The sequence below is a fragment of the Chanos chanos genome, chromosome 6 (assembly GCF_902362185.1).
Source record: "Chanos chanos chromosome 6, fChaCha1.1, whole genome shotgun sequence".
Lineage (NCBI taxonomy): Eukaryota > Metazoa > Chordata > Actinopteri > Gonorynchiformes > Chanidae > Chanos > Chanos chanos.
Genome location: NC_044500.1, coordinates 41,891,315 through 41,918,453, shown reverse-complemented (window position 1 = coordinate 41,918,453; position 27,139 = coordinate 41,891,315). Strand labels below are relative to the sequence as shown.

The following is a 27,139-nucleotide window of genomic DNA, read 5'->3' as shown; positions in this document are numbered from 1 at the left end:
TGTGGAATAAATAGTCTGTTTAAAACCATGTTCAGGGATTTCAGACTCTTACACTATGCTAAAACACTGTACATTGTGAAAGTGTAACAAGCGATACATTTTTTTTTCTTTTACAACCATTTCCTTTGAGCTTAAAGAATTTTCTCTAAATATAGGCCTAGTCATTGCTTACTGTTACATAATCTTGTAGAAAAATCCACTACACCATGTTCTGCTTAATTACGATTAATCAACGCACTTAACTAAGTAGCACATTTTATTCATTGGCCAGTGACACAGTTTACAGACTGCCTTTTATGTTCATTCTGGTCACAGTTTTCATTCAGCTCACATACACCATATTTCCATACATTAAAACAACACATTGTTTTAGGTGTAGCCTGCAAATGTAAACGCCCGCGCTCATCTGAAGTGCCACAGTTCATTTTGATGGAAAACAGGATACCTCAATAGAGTCAAGCCAACTGGCTACTCAACACCATTCTTAAACATCACCACCTAACTCTTCTTATCCTTCCCTGGTTTCCTGTAGACCCTTTCAGACACACAGTAGTGTATCACCACACACACACACACACACACACTACTGGTCAGCCAAGCTGCTTTCTTCATGTCCGTTATGAAAGGGTGTAAGTGCTTCACCACAGTGACTCTGCCTCTAATCTAATACTCAGCCTGTTAGAGACCTGATTATAGAGAACTCATAATGGGAGTGAATAGAATAATTGGGGGACATACAGTCAGCGTGGGCTGACATCGATTGGTCTGTTTTCCCTCTGGTTGGTATGGGACTCAGCTGGGACTGGGGGGGAGAGAGAGCGAGAGAGAGAGAGAGAGAGAGAGAGAGAGAGGGAGAGAGGGAGATTCTCATAGTGACAACGCCTATAGTGAATTTGCTTTCCAGAATAGTCCGACAGAGTCTTTAACATCTACTTCTACGAAAAAGCTCTTGGTGTGCCTTGAAGCATTTTATTTTTACTTTTCCAAAAAATGTTCAAATCATTTGTGCGAGAGTCCCTTTGAAGAAAGTGCTTTCCAGTAGTGAAATGACTAGCTCAAGGCTACATGATGAAAATGCGAAAACAAGTTTACTTCCCACTTGACCAGTTTACAAAAATGCAGAACGAGACTGCAGCGCTAATCTCCAAAAAAAATAAAGCTATCATTTTTGCTTCGTATATTACAGGTACAGAGACATAATTCTGCTTAGATACAAAGCAACACTGTAGTAGCTTTTTTCTTCGTTTCAATGGGAACGCCATATGTCTCTCTGGTAAGGTATGTTTTTTGGCACATAAAGACATGTAAATTCCTCTGTACATGTAAACTCCCCTGTACATGTAATACTCCAACAGGCATGTTGTTGGCGGTGTGCAGGGGACTCGTGAGTGGGCCAGTTAGCAGTATGACTCGTTGAATGGCCATCTGTACAGGCGAAGGGTTACAGTGTTTCCCTTCCTGTCACCAGCTGGCCCTCTCTAAGCTCAACAAGCCACAAAAACCCACTTTCATCGCCGTGGATTTAACGCATCAACTCACATAAACGTACGTGCATGAGAGTGACCCAGACATTTACGAGAGTGACAGCACACACAACTTATCCTATAAAAGGATGTAATATAATAAGGATTATAAGATTTCTGCTGTATGAAGTTTTGGCAAGAGTTTTGCTGCCATGCCTTCCCTAGATTCACTAGAGCAATGAGGGCTACTCTTCTACAGCCAGCTGAGGAGAAGAGAATGAACGGGTGACAGAGAGGGCACTTAGTGTGCAGAGGAAAAAAAAAATGATAAAAGAGTAAGTGGATGAAAGCATGGGCAGCAAATGCCAATCTTGGCCTAAATTCCAGACCACAGTCATTGCACTTTCAACCCTGTCCCATGATTAGCTCTCTGAATGGCCTCTCCATTCTTAGAAACCAGTGATGAGCCGAGCGAGGGTTTCTCTGGCCTACTGGAGCTGAAGCTGAGAAGAGAGCAGACCCGATAAACCCATCAGACTGATGAAGTCAATCCTGCAGATGAATCAGCGCTCTGAATTCTCTCACACACCAACGTTTCTTAACGTAGATCTAAAAAGTCACGATTCAAAACGATGAGAACTGTTTTACTGCTAATGGAAACTGTCATAGAATTCATTAGACTGCTCAGTATGGCTTCTGATTGGAAATCTATTATTCTATTATTCTGTTAAATCTATTATTCTAAATCTATTTGATGGTCTGTTGGCCCAGCAATCTCCCACAAAGGGGAGTTAATATCACTAAAAGACATGACATAGGATAAAGTTTACTACAGCTATACGTCCCAGCATCTAACTGCACTTGAAAGGGTCTTTAGAGGACGGCACAAGTTTGGATACAGTGAGGGTCTCTCTTCGTCGTCACTGGAATACAGTGCTGAGAGTCCGCTGTGGCGTACCAGCCGGGATGTACTGTAATCAGATTTCATGTAAGGCTAATTAGATTAATTAAATCTTCCTGATCTCTCCACTGGCCCATACAGGGAAGCTGACAGGGCTCCAGTTCCAGAGCAAAGAACCAAACTCAAAGAGCAAGAAAACCTCTCACTAACTGAGGTTCACTATGCGTCTGCAGTGCAATGCATTGCTGCTTGTTAGCATGTAGCATATAATGCAGAGAACGTGAGGAGTAATAACAGTGAGCGCTACTCGCTGTGCCGTGACTGATGCGCGCAAAGCAAAGACTCACGCGGAAGGAAGATGGATGGTGTGCGTCTCATTATAGCTATTTTTAAACGGTCTAATTATGTCACGAAAACTGGAATTGAAATGGGAAAAACTCTGATAAACCATCAGACATGGAATTATTGGTTGACTAAGTTTAAGAGAGATTCTAACAAACATTGAAATGTTGTGTGCAGTCCATGAACTAAGGTTCTGCATTCTATGCATGGACAATTGAGCAGAGTTGAATGCAAACCTAAACTGATTCTATAACTTTCAAGCAATCGGAGATCTCCATGGTTCTTCAAGAGAGTTCAATGAAAGGCAAATGCTGAATCACTAAAAAAAAAAAAAAGGCTTTCTCCTCAAGTCAATTCTGGGCCAATCAATAAAGCAATTTTAGAACGCAGTTTGGAGAAACTCGGCTCTCAGCGAGCGATGAGTTTAGTCACCAGATCTTTCTGGGAAATGCTGCCATGCAACCCAACTGAGAGCAGCATCTCTAAATTCTGAGGGAAAAAAAAAAAAAAGAAATGATTCCAACCAAAGGAAAAGAAGCCCTTTGATTGCCTTTTCATGTTTGGGCATTGAATCGATGTCTGAATGATCAGTAATTTGAAATGATCTGAGCAGAGACTACACTGCTCAGGAGCACAGTTAGCTTACGAGCTCACAGACTCTGTAATAAAACAGCGAAAATGGTTGGCAACCTAACATCAATAATTCACATAAGGAATCCGTGTATGAAGTCAATTATAGAAGCCCATGGTGGCAGGAAGAGAACAGGGCTCCAGGCATGAGTCAAGATGCACTCATTTTCTTTCTTTCTTTCTTTCTTTCTTTCTTTCTTTCTTTCTTTCTTTCTTTCTCTGTTTATGTCCCCTTCCCTATTCACTTTCCCTCTTTTTGTCTCTCTCACGCAGAATGGACATTTGTCCTTTTTTCACACATTCTCTAACAAACATTCTTTTCTAACTGTCTAAATCTAAGTTCCTCTTTGATTCTCTCTCATTCTTTTACTCTCTCCCGATTGTCTCTTTTTCTTCCCTTCTTCTGTTGTTCATCTTGCATCTCTTCATTTTTTTCTCTTCCCTCTTTTACCGTTTCACCTAACCATTCACTCCATCTCTCCTACTCTCCTTCCTCCCCCATCTCAGAATCTATATCTCATCTCTTGTGCCCCTCCTCCATTTGTTTTTATTTATTTTAGGGTGGCGTTAACATTTTGCCTTTACACCCACCCCCGCTAATGACTAGACAAGTGGCATGTGTTTGAATTACTGCTGTTACCACAGAGAGCACTGGACCTCATCAGAACTACAGATCCAAGGAGAATTCTCTTACATCCAGCAGCCCAACACTGTCAGTGTTCTGGGTTTTTTTTTGTCCTGTTTAGTCCACTGAAAGATACTTTAGCTGCAAGGAATTATCACATCCTTGATGTCCTCAGTCACAAATCACTATGAAAGACACCTCCTGAGGTGAAAAGAACAAAGTCTAAATCATACAACCTTCAAATGACAGCATATCCACGCTACGTGAGAGAATCTCTTTTTCTTAAGCTTTCTCTGTCTCTCTCTCTCTCTGTCTCTCCACCTACCTCTCACACATACACACTTTCTCTCTCACACACACATACACACTCTCCCAGTATCTCTCAGCCTGCTTATGTGTTTGAAGTAGAGTCATGACTAGGTCTAGTTCTGTTGTTATGAACAACATTCAGCCATATTTCGCTCCAGTACCACGTTAGCGCACCTAGCATGCCTTGCAGCTATTACAGTCAGAGCCATAACTGAGCGCCACTTAAATAGAGGGGAGTGTGCTGGCAGCCTGATGGCTATTTGTTCAATAATTGAAACCCCATTGTATTATACAGCTCGTATAATTTGAGGCCACAACCCAAGAGACATTATCATAAGAACAACGGCACTGTCTGGCCCATAAAACCAATGGACAGATAAATCTTCTGCTCCCTGTTGAGATGCTAAACTCCCAGCTGAACTATGAGAGCAGCCTATATGCAAAGTGAATTAGAATTTTTGCTATTTCTCTTCCGATGAAAAACACTAACTGTGATAAATGAAAAGTTGTGATGCTCTGTGGTCAAAAAGCATTTTCTATGGCCAGTTTTTCTACATTCAAACTAATACAATCTATGCGTACCTTACAAAGTATAAAATGTTTAATAAGAACTTTGGAGTGAAAGAGCCACTTTAGCTTTAAATTAAAAATAGATATCAGTGGTTTTAAAATGACCAATGTTGACTGTCTCACTCTGCCTGAGAAATGTGAAAAAGCGCCGTTCCTCAATGAACTACAAAACCGTTTTCAAGTATCCCAAATAACATCCTTTACTCGACAACACGACAACAAACGGGGTTACGCTTCACAATAAAACCATTTCAGCTGAAAAATGAAGTCTGTATTTTCCCACCATGGGAACTGTTGATTGACACAAACACTGTGTTATGATTATCAGGAACACTTCAGTACAAATATAGTCGGTAGTAATGTTAGTCAATTTGCCACTCATCAAAACTGTTGCTAAAAAAAAAACCCCTCTCGTTGCTGATTTTCTAGTATGTCATTCAATGTGGGTTTTTTTTTTTTTTTCCTGTCCTCTGGAGGGGATAGGCACAAAGGGCTTTAATGAAACACAGCTCTGAGTGATTACATCAGTAAACCTTGTCTGACCAGTTTTAATAGCGGACATTTTCAGCGGCACTAGTGAACAAGTGATTGTAACATTCGCTCCCATCAGCTTTGAGCGTGATGATTGCTTTTGCGTATGAGAGCGTGAGAAAACAAAAGACAAAACTGGCAAAATGAGACCTCTCGCCAGCCCTGATAGAAAACCTCGCTCTGCGTATGCACATCAAATTAATTTCGTTTTATCCGTCCAATCAGTGTGGCAACGGCAGCTTGTTAAGACGGAACGTTTTTTGCCAAGGTGAAGAGGATCTCAAATGGATCCGTCTCGAATTGAGATGGAAGAGAACGTGCAAGCTAAAATAGACAATGAGTGTGTGTATGCGAGAGAGAGAGAGAGAGAGAGAGAGAGAGAGAGAGAGAGAGAGAGAGAGAGAGAGAGAGAACATGCATGCCTGTGAAAATGTTTGTGTATTCGCACATGTATATGTACAAACACATGTGCGCGCGCGCACACACGCACATACACACACACACACACACACACACACCTGTAGGATACTGAGTAGTGCTTCCGTTAGACTGACTAATTCACCGGTATCATGAGACATTTATCTTCATCAGCTATTGGAGCTCTGAAACTCCTTGGTCCACGTAATGCAATCATCAGCCACTCTGTGGGCCATATAACTCAGCCTAAAGTGAAAATATCCGTGCAGAGAAATATCGATGAGCAAAGGCAACTGAGCATGAGAACCCAGCAGTATGTATGTATGTATATATATATATATGTGTGTGTGTGTGTGTGTGTGTGTGTGTGTGTGACCTCCTCATTCAACTCTGCTCTTTGTCTCTTTAACGTCACTGAACATAAATGTAAACCAGTGCTTAGCTTTACGCACATACTACACTGGCTGATCTGACTGCAAAGACACACCCACGCAAACAGACACCTAAGCATTCAACAGAATACATGCCACTTGGCTCGGACTGCAGGAAAGGAACAATACATTCATGGTGTCTTGTATACATACATGTCTCTGAGAATTCCTGAGACTGAGTGGGTTCTTGTGGTCTTTTTTTTTTTTTTTTTTTGCACACACGCACACACACGTAAACACGCTTTGTCTGAGCGTTCTTCGAGCAAATATTTCAGTGTGTCGTGAGCAACTGCTCTGTTTTAAACCCTGTTTACAGACAGGAGCAGCAGTAACCCGCTAATCCATCAGTGTGTTCTGGGGGTTACAGAGACTAGACTACAAGCTCTGGTGACAGGGATGGGTCATCAAACAGAATCCAACCTCCCATAACCTTTAAACTGGAGGCTAAAATAATACACTATGACTGACAAATTACCACCGATACAACATCTGAGATGATATTTTTGTGGGAGAACTCTACAATTCAGTACATTATAAAATATATATATATATATGAAGGGTTTATTTCAAAATATCAGCCGGAAATGTTTTTACATTTTTCAGTTCAGTATTGTGTAGTGAGTAAAATCAATAAACATGTTGAATTATTTTATTTGTTGTGACCTGTCTCATATCCATCCATGAATATATGATACTGATATTATGCTATGATCTGATTCTGTGCATAGATTGGGAGAGGGACAGCGCTAAGTTTACTGTTGTGTTTCCTGTATGGTGTGAATGTACACTGTGTTTGACAGTTATTCGGTAGTGGAAACAGGAGACCATGGTGACTAATGAGCCAACGACAGACTGAGGTGTAATTATGTGCATTTTGACTGTAATGTATTCAGTGTGGGAACAGCTGATGGGGAGGAGAGTGTGTTTAAAAGCACAGCATGTTTACTGTCTCCATGGCAGCAATGGATGGTCAGACAAAGGGCGTGGGGGGGGGTGGGGGGTTGTTGGTTGCTGTTGGACAGCGGTCACGTTTAACCAACAAACACGGTGTATGCTAAAGCAAAGACAACCAAAACACCAGTTTAAACAGATACACATCAAAGCTTGGTGGAAATCTGCAGTCTGAAAGATGACATAACAAACAATAACCTTTGATGAGACAAAATGAAGGGAACTGTGGTCCATTGTGATTGGGATATTTCAATCAAATTATGATAACCGGACAGAGAAGATGCAAAGGTTTCAAAGAGGACTTTGTAGTTTTTTGTTTGTCTGGGGGGTTTTTTTCATTCAGTACACTAGCATGTCTGTTTAGATCAAACAGCTGTTATAAATTCTATATTGTGCTTTATGGATTGTGGATCAAAGACTAAAGATCTTCATCATTTGAAAGAAATATACATTTGTTGACTGTGATTTTTGTACGTATCTGCATCGATCTTCACAAGAGCAAATACAACATGAGGGCATCTCGGTTGTCATTCTTGTGTTTACCGTTGCCGGTCCATTTTTGCCAATTACAGCTGATTGGGCTTTCATTAAACAAACGCTGGACCTGCAACACCAAAGCCGTAATGACCGAGAACTATTCAAAGAAAAAAAACAGGGCGCCCACACAATGTCGTTGAGAAAGTCACGTATCCTACGCAAAACGGCCAAAATCCAATTAGTCCTCCTAATTCGTTCGCCATTACAGTGCTAAATACATTCATCAAAATGCTTCGCCGCCGTTCGAGACCGACGGGGGGGAGCGAGGACTGCTCAAACCGCCGCTGACCGGCCCTGACTTGGGCGATGCCGCGGGGGGGGGGGGGGGGGGGGGGGGGTGGGGTCTGCAAGGCTCTGGCACAGCGGCGCCCGTGTCTCCCTTGACGTCAGCCTGCCTCCGGGGTCGTGCCTGACACGGACAGGGAGGAAGAGAGGGAGACCTCTGGCTGGGAGCCGTGGGTTAGACGCATCATCCAATGGCAGTCCCAGCTCCAGGAGCTGTCATTAAAGGCTTTGTTCCCATGCTCCATGCTGGCCAGGGAGGGTGGGTGCGGGGGGGACGGGGGGGAAGGGGGGGGGAGGAGGGGTGTCTGTTACAGGTGGGGGTTTGTAGATTCTCCTCAAAGCTCTGCGTCAGGAGGTGACACCCACTGAGCTCTATAGCCAGTCAATGCCCACTGAAGCCTAGCTAAGCCCTTTTACTGCAGCCTAGGTTTTCATACACTTGATAGAGATGAAACGTTGCGTTTTCCCAGAATGCTGGAAAGTGATGTGAAGGAAAGGGAAAACAAAAACTTTGACCATAACTGTATTATTGAGAATTAAGCTATGAGTCATGTTTATGGTTTTAACATACAATCTGAATTGAAAAAAACGGATAATACAAGAACAGAATGTGGGGAGGGGTGGCGAGGTAGACAAGACAATTATTTTCAGCTGTCAATTATTTACTTTGTGGTCGCTCCACCATTTTCCATTTTATGAAATGTTTCATGCCACAGGGAAGGAGTTTCAGGATTTTTCGTAGCGACAGATACCCCGGGTTCCTCTTAATTAGCATTGCACTTCACTGAGTCATAGATTCATTCAACTGCACACCTCTGCCACACCTTTAAAGCCAGCAGCATCAGTGGTCCATTTGAATGCCCCCCTTAAGACGATTTGTTTCTGGCTTTATTTAATGTGTGTGTGTGTGTGTGTGTTCATCTAAATGAAATAGCTAACAAGAGGCAGCCTCATCAAATATTCACCTGACTCACATGTCATTTCCTGCTCTGTCCTTCTGTACTACTACTTAAATACACCAACAAACTCATTTACAGTTCACATAATGTACATTAAATTCACAGATGTTTGCAGCCTGGTTGCAAAAATGCCTAATTTACATCATTAACGTCTATTTAGCTGGCGTAGCAGTCAAGGTAAAGAACACCGACCTGTGTTAAATGTCTTGTTGTATTTTACCTTTAACTAATATATTTGATGCAATTTCACTTTTACAACCTGAGTTGTATAAAAAATAATCCTTATAACCTGTATCACAGCTAGCTACATGATTTATGACTGGTGCTTGTTTGTTGACTTAGCTCAATCGCTCAGCTACAGTAAGATGGAGTAAATCTTCTACCTTATTTGACGGCTGTCTCGCTGGAGACCCGTTAACTATGAGTTGCCTTGTGCTTCGGTGATGCAATGGACCTCAAAATGGAGAGCTGCCATGGAGTAAAAAAGCCATAATTTGGCAAAAAAAAAGAAAGAAAGAAAGAAAGAAAAATTTTGAAGGCATTTCGTGGTGGAATGCCATAGGTTCAGAAACACAAAAGCACTATGTGTACCAATTCACCAAAGATATACTGTCATAATACCGTAATGTTCTATAGGAAATCGAAAGGGTGAATTGTGTATAAAACAATTTGTAAAAATTGTCATCTTTTTCTATGCTAACCTCATCCTTTCCATATCAACAAAACTCACCTCTATATCAGAGACATTAAAGTGCCACGCCATACAACTCAGTGGTAGACGTCAATGCAAGTGAATGAACTAAAAATAACCTTGAACGGTGTTTATGAGACCAAGTGCAAATTAAAAAATAAATAAATAAATTGTAGATCAGTGTTTGACGGCAAATGACTGCACTGCATTCTAGCACCTTCTTTCACAACTTTAATTATATGTCAATCACTACTAATCCAAGACAATGTCCTGAGATGCCCTTACCAAACAGTCAATAGATTAGACTAGAATCTTTAACACAAGTCAATGCAGTGAAATTGAATGTTCTAGAAAGGTGCTATGATAGAATGTGATAAAGGTGAAACACAGTTGAAAGCAAAAATGAATCAAAAACATGACATTCATAGGTTTTAAGCTCCAGGAGCAAAGCACGGTGTGTTTGATTTAAACAGAGGCACCGTGTATCCAAGGTTGCTACGGTGACCAGTTTATTACCATCAAAAGAGAGGTGGGGGATCTGGTGGCTAATGGGGAAATAATCAAAATGCCACATGGTCGTATTAGTGTCCTCTGTGACGCTAGGAGAACAGATGCACACAGATTCCTTACAATGCTATGCTTTATCCTCTGCATTCATTATTATTTTTACTATTTGTGTGTGTGTGTGTGTGTGTGTGTGTGTGTGTGTCTGTGATTTTGCAAGAAATCGTCTCATTCTGCACAAGAAACGCACAACCAGAAACACAGCTGTTCAGTGGTTCATTTCATTCCACTGGAACTGCAGAACACAGCCCATACACTCTCAACAAAAGATGAGTCATTTCCACAATGCAGATGAGACACTGTGAGTGAAATATGGATTTGAATAGAAATAGGTTCAGGGCTCTGCTAATGGATTAAGTGCAGAATGACTGTGGTGTATGCCAAAGGGCAAAATACTAATCACATATTAAGCATGCGAAAAAAAAAACAAAAAAAAAAATCTATAGTATATGCTTTACAGTGTTGGAATTGACCGCTTTCAGAGCTTTGCTTAAAATGCATAAAACGCAAAACGCTAAACTGCAACCACTCATCAGACCTGTATCCATTCATCTCCCGTGTACCGTGTTAGAACCACATTGTTCTGTAGCCCACTCACTTTACCCACTGCTACATCCGTGAATGACTGGCCAGTCACCGCTTCATTCATTTATTCCTTGCTTTGGCTGCTCACAAATTGTATCTGTTAGCATAACCAGCAAATTCGTTTTCATTTCCTCCTACCTTTCTTGCCACATGCATTTCATTCATTTGCAATGTGAATTCAATAGAATACTCTTATCATTGTTCCAAAACTGACACTTGTGAAATTAATATTATTTCAACAGCTTTCACGCTGTTGTACATTTATCACGGATGATAGTTCTCAAAGAGTGCTCAGATTCATTCTTGTATATTGCTAATAATGTTTCCTCAGTAGAACCTAACTTTATTTCTTCATAACCACTGCGAGCGTGTTCCTGACAGTTGCTCGCCCTGTCACAGAACATTCTTGGCCTACTCAGGTCAGGGAGCCTGTTTTAATCTCTGGGCTTTGGCTGTTTTTTTTTCTCAGTGTAACTCCTTCATCTGAACGTAACCCTGTGACTCCAGACATTTTCTGATGTTCCTTGCAACATCCTCATCAATCATCTAAGTTCCACCGACGAAAGGCTATCCGTGACACGGAAACCTAAGCCTCAACATCACTTTCGGGATATCCCGAGACAATGAAATATTCAATACCGCAATGCAGTTAGGACACTTTCCACAAAAACCTCGCAACTGTATTTTCCAAAAAATAACATATTAAGGCTTTTACCAAGATTCTCGTGGGCTGTGTGAGAGCTGTTGTCCACGTTCAAAACAGAAATGACCTTTGACCGTGATGAACTATGAAGATCTGCTTGATGAACTCCTTCTCTTCGGGGGTACCACCAGGGACCAGAGGGATTGTTGTGTGGACTCACCTGACAGGCGTTGTAGAGGAGCTGGTGCTCAAACTTCTTGATGCCGAGGATCTGCTGGAACATCTCGTAAAGTTGGTCCTTGCTGAGGATGAGTTCCGAGGCAGCGCTGGCAGTCATCCGTTGCTGATGCTTGCGTGGGTCCTCTTCCCCTCTGTAGATGGTGTCGAACTTGGCCATCCAGGAGCTCAGTACCGTCTCCTTGCTTAAACCGTCGATCTCGGGCAAGCTCCGCACACGCTTCTCGATGTGCTTCTTGAACACTTCCCTGGAATCGTTGGCCGAGCAGCCTCCACTCTGCACCATCCTCGACACGCGGTCACTCTTCAGAAAGACCTGTGGGCATGGTCGAGAGCAGGGGTGCAGGTTAGCTTCATTAATCACAGGTTACATGAGACAATAAAGATCCATAATTCATAATGTCATGTCTACAATACAGTGGACTGGTTTTGAGCATCATTACATAGATGTGCATAGATCATTAGCTTCAGGCTGGTTTTAAAATAGTACTGACTGGTTAACAGCATTCCTTTGTCTAAGAAAAAATGAACGGATGAAGCATCAGCCAATGGATGATTCTTGAAGTTCTGTCTTTGCTCCATTGCATCTTTTTTAGCAGTATTCTGCATGTATTATACATGTATTTCCCCTTAAGAAACAGTCTTTTAACTGATTGGGGTCATTTAAGGTTGACTGGCTCTAATCCTGGCACCAAGCTCAGACCTGCTTAAGTTTTTTCAGTGGCAGAGGCAAAAGCACTCTGTTTCAAATCACTCAGTGTTTCCACTGTGTCCAAATGTCCAGGCTGTGGCCTCTGACTGAACACAGACAAAGATGGATGGGCATTCATCACAAAGTCTGCCCCTTTACAATATACAAGACTGTTTCCATCCCGAAGCTTCTCTCTCTCACTCTCTCTCTCACTCTCTCTCACTCTTTCACTCCCTGTCGCTTTTTCTTCCTTCATCAGTGGCTACACCGCTCTCTTCATAAACTGTTGTTACATGTGTACTATGAGGAAAGAAATAATCTAAACTCCTTTAATCCTAATTCTAAAATCTCATTCAAAAGCCTAGGGAACAGATCTAATTTCTAACTGTGCATTCTGTTTTGAAAGTTGTATGGCAGTTCTCTCTCTCTCCCCCCCCCTGTCTCTCTCTCTCTCTCTCTAAGCAGGTGAGGATGAGCTGGCATAATGGGAACATCCAGCCCAAACTCAATAAGCGTATTAGGCGTTAATTGAATTGAAAGACCTGGCTTTGCCTGGGTATTGAATAATGCAGTATTTCAATCATTAATTTGTGCCTGCTGAATTGTAACACTGATGCAGTTTGCAGAGCAAAGCACACTCTTTTCCTGTTTTTCTTTTGTTTCTTTCATTTAACAATAAAGTACTGTGGGACAGATATATTAGGTTGTTGGTGCTATTGTGGGCAATAAAGACATTTAGTACAGTATGGTTATTACACATATTACACCTACATATATTTTAAAAACATATTTATTATTGTGCAGAAGCAGAGAAATCTCCTCTTTGACGTGACAATTTGACGTGGCTATTACATATAATTTGTAATGCTGTAAGCCTAAAAGAATTGCACATCAAATTAGGAGAGGAGCTGACACAGTAAGCTTAATGTAAGTCTTATAAACATTTTCTAAAACATTCATTACATTAGCAGGAATGGATCAGACAGGTCATTCATGTGTCCTCTAAAGCACTGGAGTAGAAAAGGTCCTTTTTGTACCATTTTCACCCTCTCATAGTAGGCCTGTAACCGTCTGTGTATTCACACCAAACCATCTGGCACAGGGCTTGTGTCTCAGTACTTATCATAAACTGAAATATTTTCCACTGGGTAAGAATTAATGTGGTGTATAAGACTGCACGATGGTTGATATCATTTTCACATGAACAATCATGTATAATGACTATGGCATTACATAAAAATGTACAGAACTATGATCCCAAAACATTGGCTGTTTGTTACTGAAGTGTATGATTTTGCGGATTGTTACACCCCTTTTTTAAATCGTTACAAAGCTGTCCTAAAATCAATGGGGTTTGACAGAAACCATGTGTAAACATGTTTCATTCAGTTTGAAAGCTCTTGCACACCTTTTGTACTGTACACGTTTAAAGCTCTGAAGCCTTTTTAAATATTGCATCGACGTGGGTCCCACTTCATCATCCAATTTTAAAGAATACAGCCAATTTTTTTTTTTTTTTTTTTTATTCGTTCTGAAATGTTATCTTTTTTTTCGAGTTACAAGGTTTCTGCAGGAGGTTGACGATATGCTAACATCCAATTCCAACTGATATTCTTCCATCTAATTTCCACCGATACTTCAAAATTTTCACTCCTGATCATCTTTTTTTTTTTTGAGATGACCTTATACTCCCACTAAGGGAGTGAATTAGACTATCTGATTCTTTCTTTCATCTCAGAATCTTTCAGACCTTATCGTAAATTGAGCCATAGTTGTCTCTCTCTCTCTCTCTCTCTCTTCTGATAAATTTGTACTTGGAACGTGTGTCATTTATCTGACACACTCGTAGGGATCTTGGAGGAATCTTACCTCATAGTAACTCTGAACTGCGTTGATGAAGGCCTCGTCGGCTACGATCTGCGTTTCTCCGTTCAGGAACGCCTGGAAGCGGTCCTTCACTGTTTGAAGGTGTTGCTTACTGATCTAGAGTGGTGAAGAAATGAGAGAGAGTGGATTTACTACAGTGTTTAATACAGTGTATGATCATTTAAAATAATAACAAGGAAGAAGAGAAAGAGACGGCACGGTGGGAGAATTTCTTTTCTCTGCGTTTTGAACAAGATGTAAATGATTTGAAAATGCTACCTTGCAGTAAAGAGAAAGGCCGTTTTGCTCATGCTAAACATACATCAGATCAGTTCATCGTTGTAAAAGTCCTTCAGTCAAAAGGAAAGCCCACCAAACTGTTTCCCAGTCAATGTACTATTAGCCCCGGTGATCCATTTAGAATCAGTGCCAAACAGAATCATTACTTCACAGTTGACATAAGACTGATTGACACTGCTCATTTTAAAGCGGTCTCTGCTAGTTTAGAGGGGGGGAAAAAAATGATTAAAGAGAAATGTCAAACATGTTCTTCAGAGAATAATCACAGCGTCATATTACTGGCAAAGACTGAATCTCTGCACGTTGGACAGGAAATGGTCATAGCCTCACAGGATACATTGCATGTCCTGACTGACACCTATCAATTTAGCCACCTATTTAAGGAGCTAAGAGTCAAACTTTGTCAAAAAAGATGGTCTGAGGCTGTTCCCCAAGTCCAAATGCAGGCTCTATCTAAGATGCTACAGCGGTTTGCTCTAACATTTTCAGCACAGAAATTATTAACAGGCTCTGTGCAGAAGTGGTCTCTGCACACATAACCAAGTCCAGAAATAGGTAATTATAGACCTCGTGCCACTGTGTTTTCAGCCTCTTTTCCATTTACCTGTTTTTATTTTGACATAACTGTTTAAATGATAAATAAACATTTTGGTTAAAAGCATCTAACATAGAAAATGGGAAGATTTTGCACTATGATTAATTAACGCTCCTAAGGTGTATTGCAGGAAAAGGTCATTGCCTTTAAATTAATACTCACTTCCTTACCAAAGGCAAGCGAATAAGTGTGTTTTCAAATGCAAACAAGGACATCTCTCACAACATGTTTCTTCTGGGTAGTTCTAGGGGTCATTTGAATAAAAGTTTTATGTTAACCCTCTGTACAAAACCAATCAGCTAAGCACATAATGGAGGCAAATAAGCCAGCCAGGAAGAAGCAAGATATGAAGTCAGTATTGACAGTAAACGCTAATGAAAAACAATTACACTGCAATATGGTTGTAACAATATCCAGGCATGCGTTTTTTAAAAAAAAAAAAGGGGGGGTTTTCTTATACATTAATGTTGATAGGACATATCAGTCCTGACCAGATATCATATGAAGCAGCATACATTTTTAGGAAAATATATTTAGTTAGAATTAAACTAATGCTTACTGAGCTATTATGGTACCATACTAAATGTGTACAAGAAATATTCCAAGCGCGATATTGTCTGACGTCAGCCTCTGTAAAACATCCAGATTCATCTTTTTTATTTCCCTAATTATTGGTCATTTTAACGGTTTCAAAACATAAGAAATCAAACTGAAAAGTTTTATGTGAAGTGTAAAACGAAAGTCTGTAAGACGTGTCAAAATGAAGCTTTGAGGTAGTATTCCAAACATGAATGGATGAGCGAATTTGATGAATGACCATATAAAGCATTAAAATCACACCAAACAAGTCAGGTCTCCATGGCTTCACTGGAGTTAAAGCTCACAGTGTGTCCTTTTATTGAATGGATCTCACATTTCCAACTGCTGCTTGGACGACTCATATTTTCATGTCTTATCATTGTGCAAACACACACAGAAAAACCAGACAAGCACACAGACACGCAAACGTTTGTCTTTACATCTTATCTGTGAACTTCCAAGTGACTTCAATTTCACCCTTACTGAGGATTAAATAACCTTAGCCTAATCCTGACCGAAGAAATATCTTTGCATTATTTGTTTTGACAACAATAGCAATGTCTTTTCAAAAAGAGACTGCAAAATGCTTCTACAAGGTCAACACTAGCATGATATTGATATCCTCAGGGGAACATTTGGTTCAAGCCATGCTACACAAACACTTAAACACACACACACATACACACACATACATAAACACAACCAGAGATCTGTAACAAGCCCTGTGACTGCACTCAGATTGTCTTAGGTAAATTCAACTGAGAACAATGCTGTACATGACTAATAAAGGGAAAATGAGCAGCCAGTCTTTGATGTTTTTGGAATCATATGTGGTCTGTTGAAAGCTGTCGGAATCTTCCACCAGGGCTCCCCTACCATCTGCCTCTCTTTTCAAAGCCTCAGGTTTTTTGTATTTCTCCTTGTGGAGCATGTTACTGTGGTCACAGTAAGAGATAAAATACCAGCTCCTCCTTATTACCACGGCCGGGGTCAGCTAGCCGCACGATCCTTACCGATGACCAAATGGTACATTAAGGCTATTACATTGACACTGGAGAGAAATAATGATGATAGCAGCCAGACCATTCATGTAATAACCACAGCAATTAAATTTTCTCCTTCGACCACTGATGTAAGGTGCAGTCTACAGCTTTTGACGAGACTGAGTACAAAGCAGACGAAGAAAGCTACTGACTACACCTGCAGTCGCCGGAACATTGTGGGGTAGTGGCAAATTGCATGAATGACAATTAGCTTTTTTATGTCTAAGGTTCAGATATCTCTTGACTCTGTATTCCATTTTATATCAAAATCAACTGGGAGCCCAAACATTTTGTAAAATGGCGTGTAATGGTTTCTGACATGACTGGAAAATCATTTCTCTCTAACCCTCTTGGGCTAACTTAGACAGGGTTGACTCAACTGCACATCGAGGGGAGATTTCTGTGTGAAAGCTTAAAATCAGCCCTCGAATGACCCCTGGATTCTACCATTAACTTACCAGAGGCCACAAAAATTCAGCCCACTGGAGAAACAGCTTCCTAACTGTCCTTCTATTTCCAACCTTTTCTCATTTTCTCTCTTCATCCCCTCTTTCTATCCCTTCCTCTCATTCATTTTCTCATCCTAAACAGTCATCCATTACCGTGCTAAGCGTGTGGGCATGAATTGAGCATATTGACTTTTATAGCTTCTGGCACAAGCTTGTTCCATCACTCTGCAGTTAATATCAGGCAATGATAGTGTTCTCTCTCTCTCTCTCTCTCTCTCTCTCACTCTCTCGACATGTGAACATGGTTAATACAATTGCTGTTTCCATGTTCTAAAAAACTGTTGCTAATGTTTCTAAAACTAATTTTTTTTTCTTCAAATCTTAGTCCAAAAGCGTTAAAAAAAATATTACTAGTTATGCTGTCCAGTGACTCTAGAAGACTACATATCAGCACTCACGGTAGCTACTGCACAGACCATATACCACAGACACAGTCAGACAACCTGAGATTCACCTCTTTTTCCCCAGTCCACCCAGGTTACCACGGAAACCAAATAAACGCAGGCACACGTCACGCACATTGCCAAGTAGTAATTTTCCGACACATTCAGACATTCACACAACATATATACTGAGATCTTCCTAACACTGCCCGAGAGAGTGTATCAACGTTGAGCTGCTAAATCCTCGCAAGTGACCAATCCACAGGGAGAAAATTCCGGAGAATCTGTTATCCAGAGGGGTGGGGGTGGGGTTAAGTGAGGTATGGGGGAAGGGAGATATTCATGATTAGACAGAAGGCAAGAGGAAACCAGTACTTTCTGTGTTTGAGTATATATTGACATAATCCTTCTAGAAACATCCCAAACATCAGCATAGCGCTGCTTTATTCTGGGAGCACTGGTTGGACTGGTTTACGTGCTGTAGGCTCTGAAAAAACTGGTGGGTTTTTTTTTTTTCTCAGTGACTATTCCCTGAGCTTCTTCATGCTTAGCAGAGCATTCTATTTGGTTTGTTGATGGGAGAGCCAAGAGACCGCGCCTGTGTTTTTCTCTTTCTGTTTGCCAAAGACTGAGAACAGAGAGCACTAAAGGTTTCTCAAAATGTCTCATGGACACACAGATAAATGTGGCAGCCCTCCAAAAACAGCTCAAGCCAAGTTACACGAAAATTTGGTCAAATACTGTTTTTTGGCTCCGAGTACAAATTTGGTTGCAGGATAGTCTTAAAGTTGTCGTGATGAACAGATGCAATTCTAAGAAGTCCACTATGAACATATAGGAACAATCTGAAGGGAGTGTTCCAATGGTATAATAAAGCATGGTTTGCAGCATTACCCCTGCATCCTCCTCTTACATTAATTACACCCTCATCAGTCTGAAAAAAAAAGCTTCTAATTGAATGAGCAGTCATTAATTCATCCTCTCTTGTTTCTTTTGTTCTGTTATTTGGGCCTTAATCTTTGCATGTAAATTACTGACAACAGAGATGTTGATTTTAATATGTACTGTATTGTTTGTTTGTTTTCTATTATTTATCAATGCATTCATGTATAAATAAGTAGGGATTTCTGCAACTTCTGTTCATATACAGAACATGCTGACTGAGGCCTCAGAGTCTCCAGACACTAAGCTATTTTTTCCTCCTAATATACAGAGGTATAATGATACAAATCAAATAATCTCTAGTTAAGAGAATATTATTGTAAACCTGAGAATTATTATTTAATTAACCTCACTATTAAAATACATTCTGTTACAGTTTATATATATATATATATATAGTTATAGTTATAGTTTTAGTTATATCTAACTATGTGAAAGTGTTATGTAATGTGTGTGTGTGTGTGTGGCTGTCTGTCTGTGTATGAATGCGTACTTGCGCTGTGATCCTTGGTCACCCACAGGGCAGGCGTGGGCAGGGCAGGCTGCCTGGAGAGTGCAGGGACCCATTAGTGATCTGTGTGTAAGTTTGTGTGTGCGTGTGTGTGTGTGTGTGTGTGTTTGTGTGTGCACAAGCACCTGAGGTGAGGAAAGACACTCTTTTCACGTCTCTTGGGAGCTCAGCACTGTTTACACACTAAGCAGATGCCTTATAAAGAGGAGTTGAAGGTTGACAGGAAGGGCTGGATACTCAGGTCCTTGAAAGAACTGGTCCTGGGCTGATAATTCACTGTGCTGGCAGTCCAGAGGCTCCTCTTTTTTGTTCCTCTGCTCTGAGGCTTTACAGCCTGGGCAAGGCCGATCATTTCCCCAGACAGATGTCTCACTCTCTCCTTGATTTATATTCAGCCTCGTGACAAAAGGAGAGCTATTGATCTGCTGTTTGAGGAGTGGGCATGCACACACTCACAGACACACACACACACACACACACACATTTAATTCCTAACTAACCTCCACATACACTCAAACCCACATGTTCATGTTATAAACCCAGAAAGATCTTTTTTTTTCCATGCAGACAATACTCAGCCCTGATGCTAACGCTTGGTATAATGGAGCAAGGCACTCCTGATGTATTCCACTGAAGTCTTCATGTGAAAGACTACGTATTAGGTGTGTGTGCGTTTGTGTGTGTGTGTGTGTGTGTGTGCGCGTCTCTTCATCTGGTGCCACCACCTGTGGACTGCACTGCTGTACAATAAGATGAAAGACTCAGTTGATGTAAATATCATATAAGAAACACATTGAATATTACAGTCACACAGCTATATTGTACTGTGTAGAATCAAAAACATGCACCACAAGCCTAGCAACACAATCAATCATTATTTAATCAACACCTATCATCTCTACCATATCTCTAAAATTATGTCAGTCCCACTTCAAGCTCAAAAGTATCACACATTAATCTATGGGTGGCTGAAGTCTAAAAGGACCAGTTGTTTTGGTGATGTAGCGTCTGGAGTCAGTTCTCATACTTGAGCAGGCATTCTAGAATAACATACAATTGAATCATTTGCAAGATCTGATTTCAAACTATAGGAAATGAGTATGGCAGCACAGTAAATCTAAGGTGCCTTTAACATGAACTCATGTGATTGGATTATGCTTCTTAAAATAATGAGTACCCCATCTGCCCCCCCTCCTCCCCATTGCCCTACTGCCAGCTCCAGCACTCTCTCTTATTTCTACTCACTCTCTCTCTCTCTTTCCTCTTACAGGGTATTACATAACTGAAGTGGGACAGCAAATGGATGCATAATCCAGATTACGGACAGGCAACAAAGAAAGGAGGAGGTGGTAATCAGCTGACTGCCATTGTATGGTTGCATGCATTGACACACAATCACACATGCACAAATACACACACACAATACTGTATTCAAAAGCTGGAGAGTGTTCCTCTGATGGCCTACTTTGTACTTCTAAGTGCGCACATACAGAGCAGAAAGAAACAATAATGCTTACAAATGCCTTAATACACACACACAGATACACACACACGAACACACACACATACACGCGCACACACACACGCACACGCACACACATATACACACTTTTCTCCTATTCACTGTAAATTTTTTGGTCTTGCTTATGCTCATTTGTGGGTGTTTAAAAAATAATTTAATCCAATGGGAAAAATCTGACTTTACAAACAATAGCTCTACAATCTTTTCAGAGCATTGTACAATATGCCCCTCATGAAAATGCATGAAGTGCATATTTTGGCTTTGAATCTTAGCCAATGTTATTTGTTTGACATTTAAGAAGCTCCACAAAAAAAAAAAAAAAAAAAAAAAAGAAATGAAAAGAGAAAAGACAGATATGGGCGTTCAGAAGACACACTCACATTAAATAAATGAAATAATCTTTTATTGAAAGCCAAGAGTCTTTAAACTCTTTACTGTGACAATCACTCTTAATTGCGTTACTCTAAAAGACACATCTGTATACCCCCGGAGTACAGAACAATCTGAGATGGACGAGATGCAATGTGTCAAAACCTTAAATTGTCCCGGAGTATCTGTGCTCTTTAGAGTAGACATCGTGTTCCGATCCCCCTACGACGGATGAGTCGTCCACTGGTGTAGGCTATTCACATCATGACCTCTTTAAGTCCTACCTGGAACATTCAACACTCCTCCGAGTATGACCACTGAGAGAAAACCCGCTCTCATCTCTCTTAGATAGCTTTTATCTGTGTTATCATTTTTTTTTCCCCCTTGTACTACTACCATACAATGACATCTCATATTCTCTGACCGGAAGAACCAGATATGGGCTTTCACCAGCGATCAGCACAGTGAGAGATCCAAAAGAAATGGATCCAAAGTGGAACAAGAACACGACAATGTAATCTTAGAACACTGGGTGGGGGGTGGGGGGGGGGGGGGGGGGGGGGCTGCTGCTTTTGAGACTGCTGCTTTTGGGACTAAATTCTTGGAAAGTATTTTCTTATAAAGTGGATGAGTTTACAGTTGTAAAAGTTCAAAGAGAGAGAAAAAAAAAAGACTAGAGAGTATTTGATTGTTTGAGTGCTCTAAAAAGTTGCCACTGCAAGCAAAATAGTCTCTTTAAGTTCACAGCTGATCAAAATGATTAACAAAGTTACTGTGAAACCTCGAAACACGGATGTCAAGCCCTTTTAGCCTTTGTTTCTCCGAACCAACTTTTCCAATCTGTTCACAAACTTTCTTTTCTGGCTACTAATCTGTTGTGCTGTTGTAAAAGGTGAATTCCCAACCCTCCGTCTGTTCTCCACAGAACAGTGCAATTCCCAAAGGGTCTCTCCGGGTGGGGCAACAATGATTCACTCATAAACATGCACTCCCAGAATATCAGGTTTCAGAGCCTACAAGCCATTTCCCTTGGGATACAAACTGTTTACAACAATCTGACCATCTGAAAAACTGACTGTTTGTCTTCGCACAATAATAAGACCTGATGCGGTCGGTCATTGTAGACACCATGTTGTTTTGCCAGTTTAGAGTAATAACCTGGATTTGCACATAGTTCCATTGCTAACAGCAAAACATGCTGCCATACCGTGGCTCCTGTTTCTACTGTCAAGGTTTTTGCTGAACAGGTCATCGGGATTTCTGAAAGCTTTTTTTTTTTTTTGCAGAGAGAAAGGCTCTGTTTTTGTTCTATGTACTAATTGACATCTCCATCATTCAGTGGGTTTTGTGCAGAAGCCATTAGTAGCATAATTGATTGAGCTTTGGGAGTGCATGACTGCTCATTGTGACTTACTCAACTGATTAGCTATTGTGTTCTGTTTGAGAGTGTCTATTTGTTTCTAAATGAATGTCAACTCGCTTCAGTTCGGGTGTGCACGTTTGCGTGTGTGCGTGCGCATTTCTATGTGCGTGTTTTTGGGCACATGTATGTGAGTTAGACAAAGAAAGAGAAAGACAGTAAGAGTGGGGAGAGAGAGCAAAAAAAAGCAATTGTTACTGTTCAAAGTCTTTGCACTAATTAGGCCTCTTTTCTCCAGTGTGTGTGTGTGTCTGTCTGTGTGTGTGTGTCTGTGCACTGAGCTGCAAGGCCAGCGAGTGAATGGCAGCAAGGTAAAACACCTGACAGTGTCTTCCACATCGTTAAGTGTGAGCATCATGTCATCATGAATAATGTACAAGCTGTTTTAGCCTCCTTCAGAGTCAGGAGCAGCAGCTGCATGGATGGGTCTCAACAGGAGCAAGGAGACATCGCAGTTCTACAATGGTTTAAATTTATAAAGAAAAAAAAAAGTCTTCATTTCAGACGTAGAGCACAGTCAATTTCCATACCACAGCCTTGCACTTAAAACGCTGACTTAACCCTGCTCGTAATTACAAATGAATATGTGCAGGTTCTGCTCTTCCACACATCGAGATAAGACTAAAAATGTCAGCTCAGAAGAGCAAACAATGAATTACATGCCCAAGATGGAGCTTGTCTTTGCTCCACAGGATATAATAGCAGTAGAAACGGCTATAAGTATATTTTAGGACGAATAGATATCTCAATGAACACAGGCACGCTTAGACCCAAAGGAAAAAAATTTACTAAATTGTCTCTTGAAAAATTGAAAGGAGGCTCCATGTGGTATTTGTCATATATCTGGTCATTGATCTGCCAAGACACAACCTCCTTCCCTATCTCCATTTTGCAAGCGTATTTACATAGACATGACATCTGTTTTAGTGTCTTGGCTGAATACACATTGCCCGACTGTATATGTTTACCGTTGGTAATTTATTGGTCAAGGGTTGCTTGCCTGCTAATAGAAGTCAATGTGGCTGTTTTATGATGTTGCTCCTCACACGTCTTGGTCATCTACAGCACTTTACGGACAATAAAACCAGCTATCAGAGAAGCTCATCCTAATCAATGACACAAAGGTACAGTAATTTAGTCTGCTTGACCGTGACACCTGTCTCAGTTCACACAGCTGGAGTGCTCAAAAGTGAGTGAGAGAGAGAGAGAGAGAGAGGGGGAGAGGGCAAGAGGGCAAAGAAAGAGAGAAGAGAGAAATAGAGGAGAGAAAGAGAAAAGAGAGGGGACTCCGAAAAACTCGATGAGGTTCAAACTCAGTTTCAATCATGATCAGTCAACTGAAGTCTTGGGATATTACCTCCTGACACCTGTGATGGGTTATCAAGCACACTGAGGAGTTAAAGACGTGGTGGTGAGATAGAGCAGAACAGAGAGAATGGTTCAGCCGAAACATCTACAATAGTTAGTATAACTGCAGAAATTGATCTGATTATGAAGACCTTAGATTGAAATCTCCAGAGGCAGACCAGCTGTAATTGTCATCCATGAATTGAGTAAACCTATAACAATGTTAAGTTCTTCTGGAGATTTACCATGATTTTTCTTCACATAAGACACTGTCTCCAGTCCCCTCATACCCACATATGTTGGACAGCTGGATTCCTGATCATGGTTTCCCTGATGGGAGAGCTAGCACGCTGGTCTCATTAGCCAGTTCAGTGTGAGAACTGATGATAGGCAGTGTCACCTCATCACCTGATCCTGTCTCAGGCCAGCTGTGTTCTGACAATATGTGCATCAGTTTGATAAAGGCAGTTATTCATCCTCTGCCTTTTGACTGTTTTTTTTTTCTCCACCTTATGTCATTACATAATTTGAGTTTACGGAACCAGCATGGAACAGTTTTTTTTTTCTAATAGCATCATTTAGTATATTTTGAATCCTGAATAAAGATAAAAGCAAGATTCATATTTTAAGTAGTGGACAGATCATTGAATGGATGGGAAAGAGTACTTCTTTCTCAAGGAAAAGCAGCGTGCTTGAAGTTACAGTTCTTTATATATTTTCAAGAGAAGTCTTACCATGCCATTTTAGTTGTTAAAAGCTGAATATTATCTTTAATATACAGAACCTGTTGATAGGTGTTTAGACATGACGCCATTATCTGCTTAAAAAAAAACAGAAATATTTTAAAATACTTACGGACAAGCACTACTCCTACAGTTCTATCGAAACTGTGGCACAAACGACATAAAGGCAATATCACAGCTACTAAGAATGCTCAACTCTCCTACTACCTTCTGATGAGTAGAATTTCAAACATTTTTTTTTTTAAGTTCCCGACTTCTTAAACCGTATGACAATTATTTTCTCAACAGAGACTGTTGTTTCAAATCCGAGTAGAAATAGTCTCAGTTGAGACGAGAGTCAACAGAGACTTCCATCATCATCTCTGTGCACAGTCTCCAAAGACAATACCAACGTAAAAACAAGCCCTCCCTCCCAGAACCTCTCACAAATGAGTAAGGGGGGAGTTTAGTTTAGTACATCAAAAGAAATTTAACATCAGCTTTAGAAGAACTCCACTGCTCCGTTGTCTATGATATCAAAGTAAATTTAGCGGATGGATTCCTCCTATAGTCAACAATGATTAGGTTTTTTGAGACTCTTTTGAGATTTTTTGAAGGGTTACAATCACAAACTATTCTGCATGCAGCTGTGATACTCTTACAAGATACAAGATACTTGTTGATGAAAGTTTTAAGCAATTCATTATTTCAAATAATGCCCTCAGAATCAGACCCGACAGTCTTGAACAACACCATGTCTCTAGAACATCTTTTTAAATATCGCTGTGAGGTAGAACTCAGTGTGCTTTTCACCAACAGAACTCAGAACAGAAAGGCAAGCCAAATGGCTGATTTCATCACCAGAGAGTAATACAGTATCCAGTGTATTTCATCATTTGCTTATAGTGTATACAGAGGGAGAAACTCCCACAGGCCTCTGTCTGTATACACACCACATACATACATTTCCTATCCTTTCTGGCAAAGAGCACAGTACATTTTACATCAACTAATAGCTCCTATGTATTATGCTAAAGAAAGTAGCCTATAGAGGTTTGATTTTCCTTTTGCTGTGGAAGAAAAACCTAAACATCAGTGATGATAAGGGTGTCCTTGTTTTGTTGGTGAATGTATTCAAATAGATTCAACTCATTACAAAATGACCCGCAGTTCACCAAATTTTAATAAACCAATCAGAAAAAAATTCCGAGGTCATCTTTTACATGTCACATCCATTCCGATTTCCAAAACTATTTAGTGGCAGTTGTAATGGCTTGTATGCGCCACTTTTATACTGAACTATTAATGCTTCATTATTGCTTGAGAATATCACGTGTGAATACATATATCCAGTTACAGACATATATCCAGTTACTGGTAGTATTTACAGTTAATATCATGATAATCATGCAATATTGACCAAAAGAAGATGACAAATGGTTTGAACTGGGGGTGTGGTTGACCTACCTTGGTGTGTGCATTGAAAAAAGTGTGGTCTACTCATATTTTCAACAGGCTACTGTATATTGTAGTCTACACAAAACACTTTATAAACTATGCAGTACCTATTGTCGCACTGAAGGCGTAAAATTCTGTCAGGGACAGAGCAATAGTATGCTTTTCCACCTTGAGCCACGCTTACGCAAGCGCCATCTAATGGGTACCCGCACTTGATTAAAAGAACATGATGAGGATGAAATACAACTGGGAGTGCAGCACATCTGGCAGTAGGTGTAACCAGGCTGCTTTTGTCGGACGAACAAAACACACTCGTGTTTACCCTACATCTGACGGTATAAGTCAACCTTTCCATCATTTTTTGTCAAAATTCAATGCGTCGCCAATGTCCATTTATTGTACCTTTCAATGAAAGGAGTCGTATGAATCGATAAAATTACGTTTCATCAATTATTAGCGTTGGTTTCTGAGTGAAAATTCACACGGTGGGCACTTTTGGTCAGCTACACTTATCAACTACTTTAACTTCTCAACGGACCGCGATCAGTCCTCCAGAACCATGTAGCGTCGAGTTGTTGTCTAAACTCGCATGACCCCTGACTCACAGTTGAGGGTGGGTTTTCTTACCTTCAAGAGAGCTTTTGGATATGTCCCCACCCGACAAGTTATTAACCACAGGGTGCGTGGAGTTTTGCGTGATAACGGTAAAATATTTCAAGGCAAAATCCAGCAGTGAGGCGTCCTTTAAATGATGGATTTCAGTGGTGATGAATATACTCTATAGCTAAATGACACTGTATATTTGCAAAATGTACTTGTTGATTACTATTCGTTTCAGTGGCTAGCTGTTGCTCGCTTTTCTTTTACACAGATCTTACCTTCTGTTGTCGTCTCGCCATGTCAGTCGGCTGCTTAGCATTGAAGGGATAGGCAATACACCGCATGACAAAGACATATAGCTGAAGCCTCTTTTTACGTTCTTCTTCCTCTCTCTGCATCTTTTCCAAGTCCTCCTTTTCCTTCTCGCTCGCAACCGAAGGGCTGGGGCTTGATGGACGGACATTGCTGCTCCGACTGGGTTGTAACCCGCCAGAGCTCTCGCTGGTCCGACTTGGAGACACGCGAGCCCCTGCCTTAGGTGGAACCACCACTTTGCGTTCTTCTTCCACAATCTCATCCGCTTCTTCCTCGCTTGATGATGGGTCAAGCAT

At 40.7% G+C, this 27,139-nt stretch overlaps 1 protein-coding gene across 10 annotated transcripts in view; it reads right to left on the bottom strand.

The window, feature by feature from the left end:
• Positions 1–27,139, bottom strand: part of cadpsa (Ca2+-dependent activator protein for secretion a) — an 86,974-nt gene extending 59,835 nt beyond the window's left edge. For all 10 annotated transcript variants that reach the window (XM_030776274.1, XM_030776272.1, XM_030776275.1 and 7 more), the window contains exons 1-3: positions 26,807–27,139; positions 14,232–14,345; positions 11,655–11,987 (exon numbers count right to left, since the gene is read on the bottom strand). In XM_030776274.1, the coding sequence (XP_030632134.1) occupies positions 11,655–11,987; positions 14,232–14,345; positions 26,807–27,139 (780 nt within the window). The remainder of the gene's footprint in view (positions 1–11,654; positions 11,988–14,231; positions 14,346–26,806) is intronic.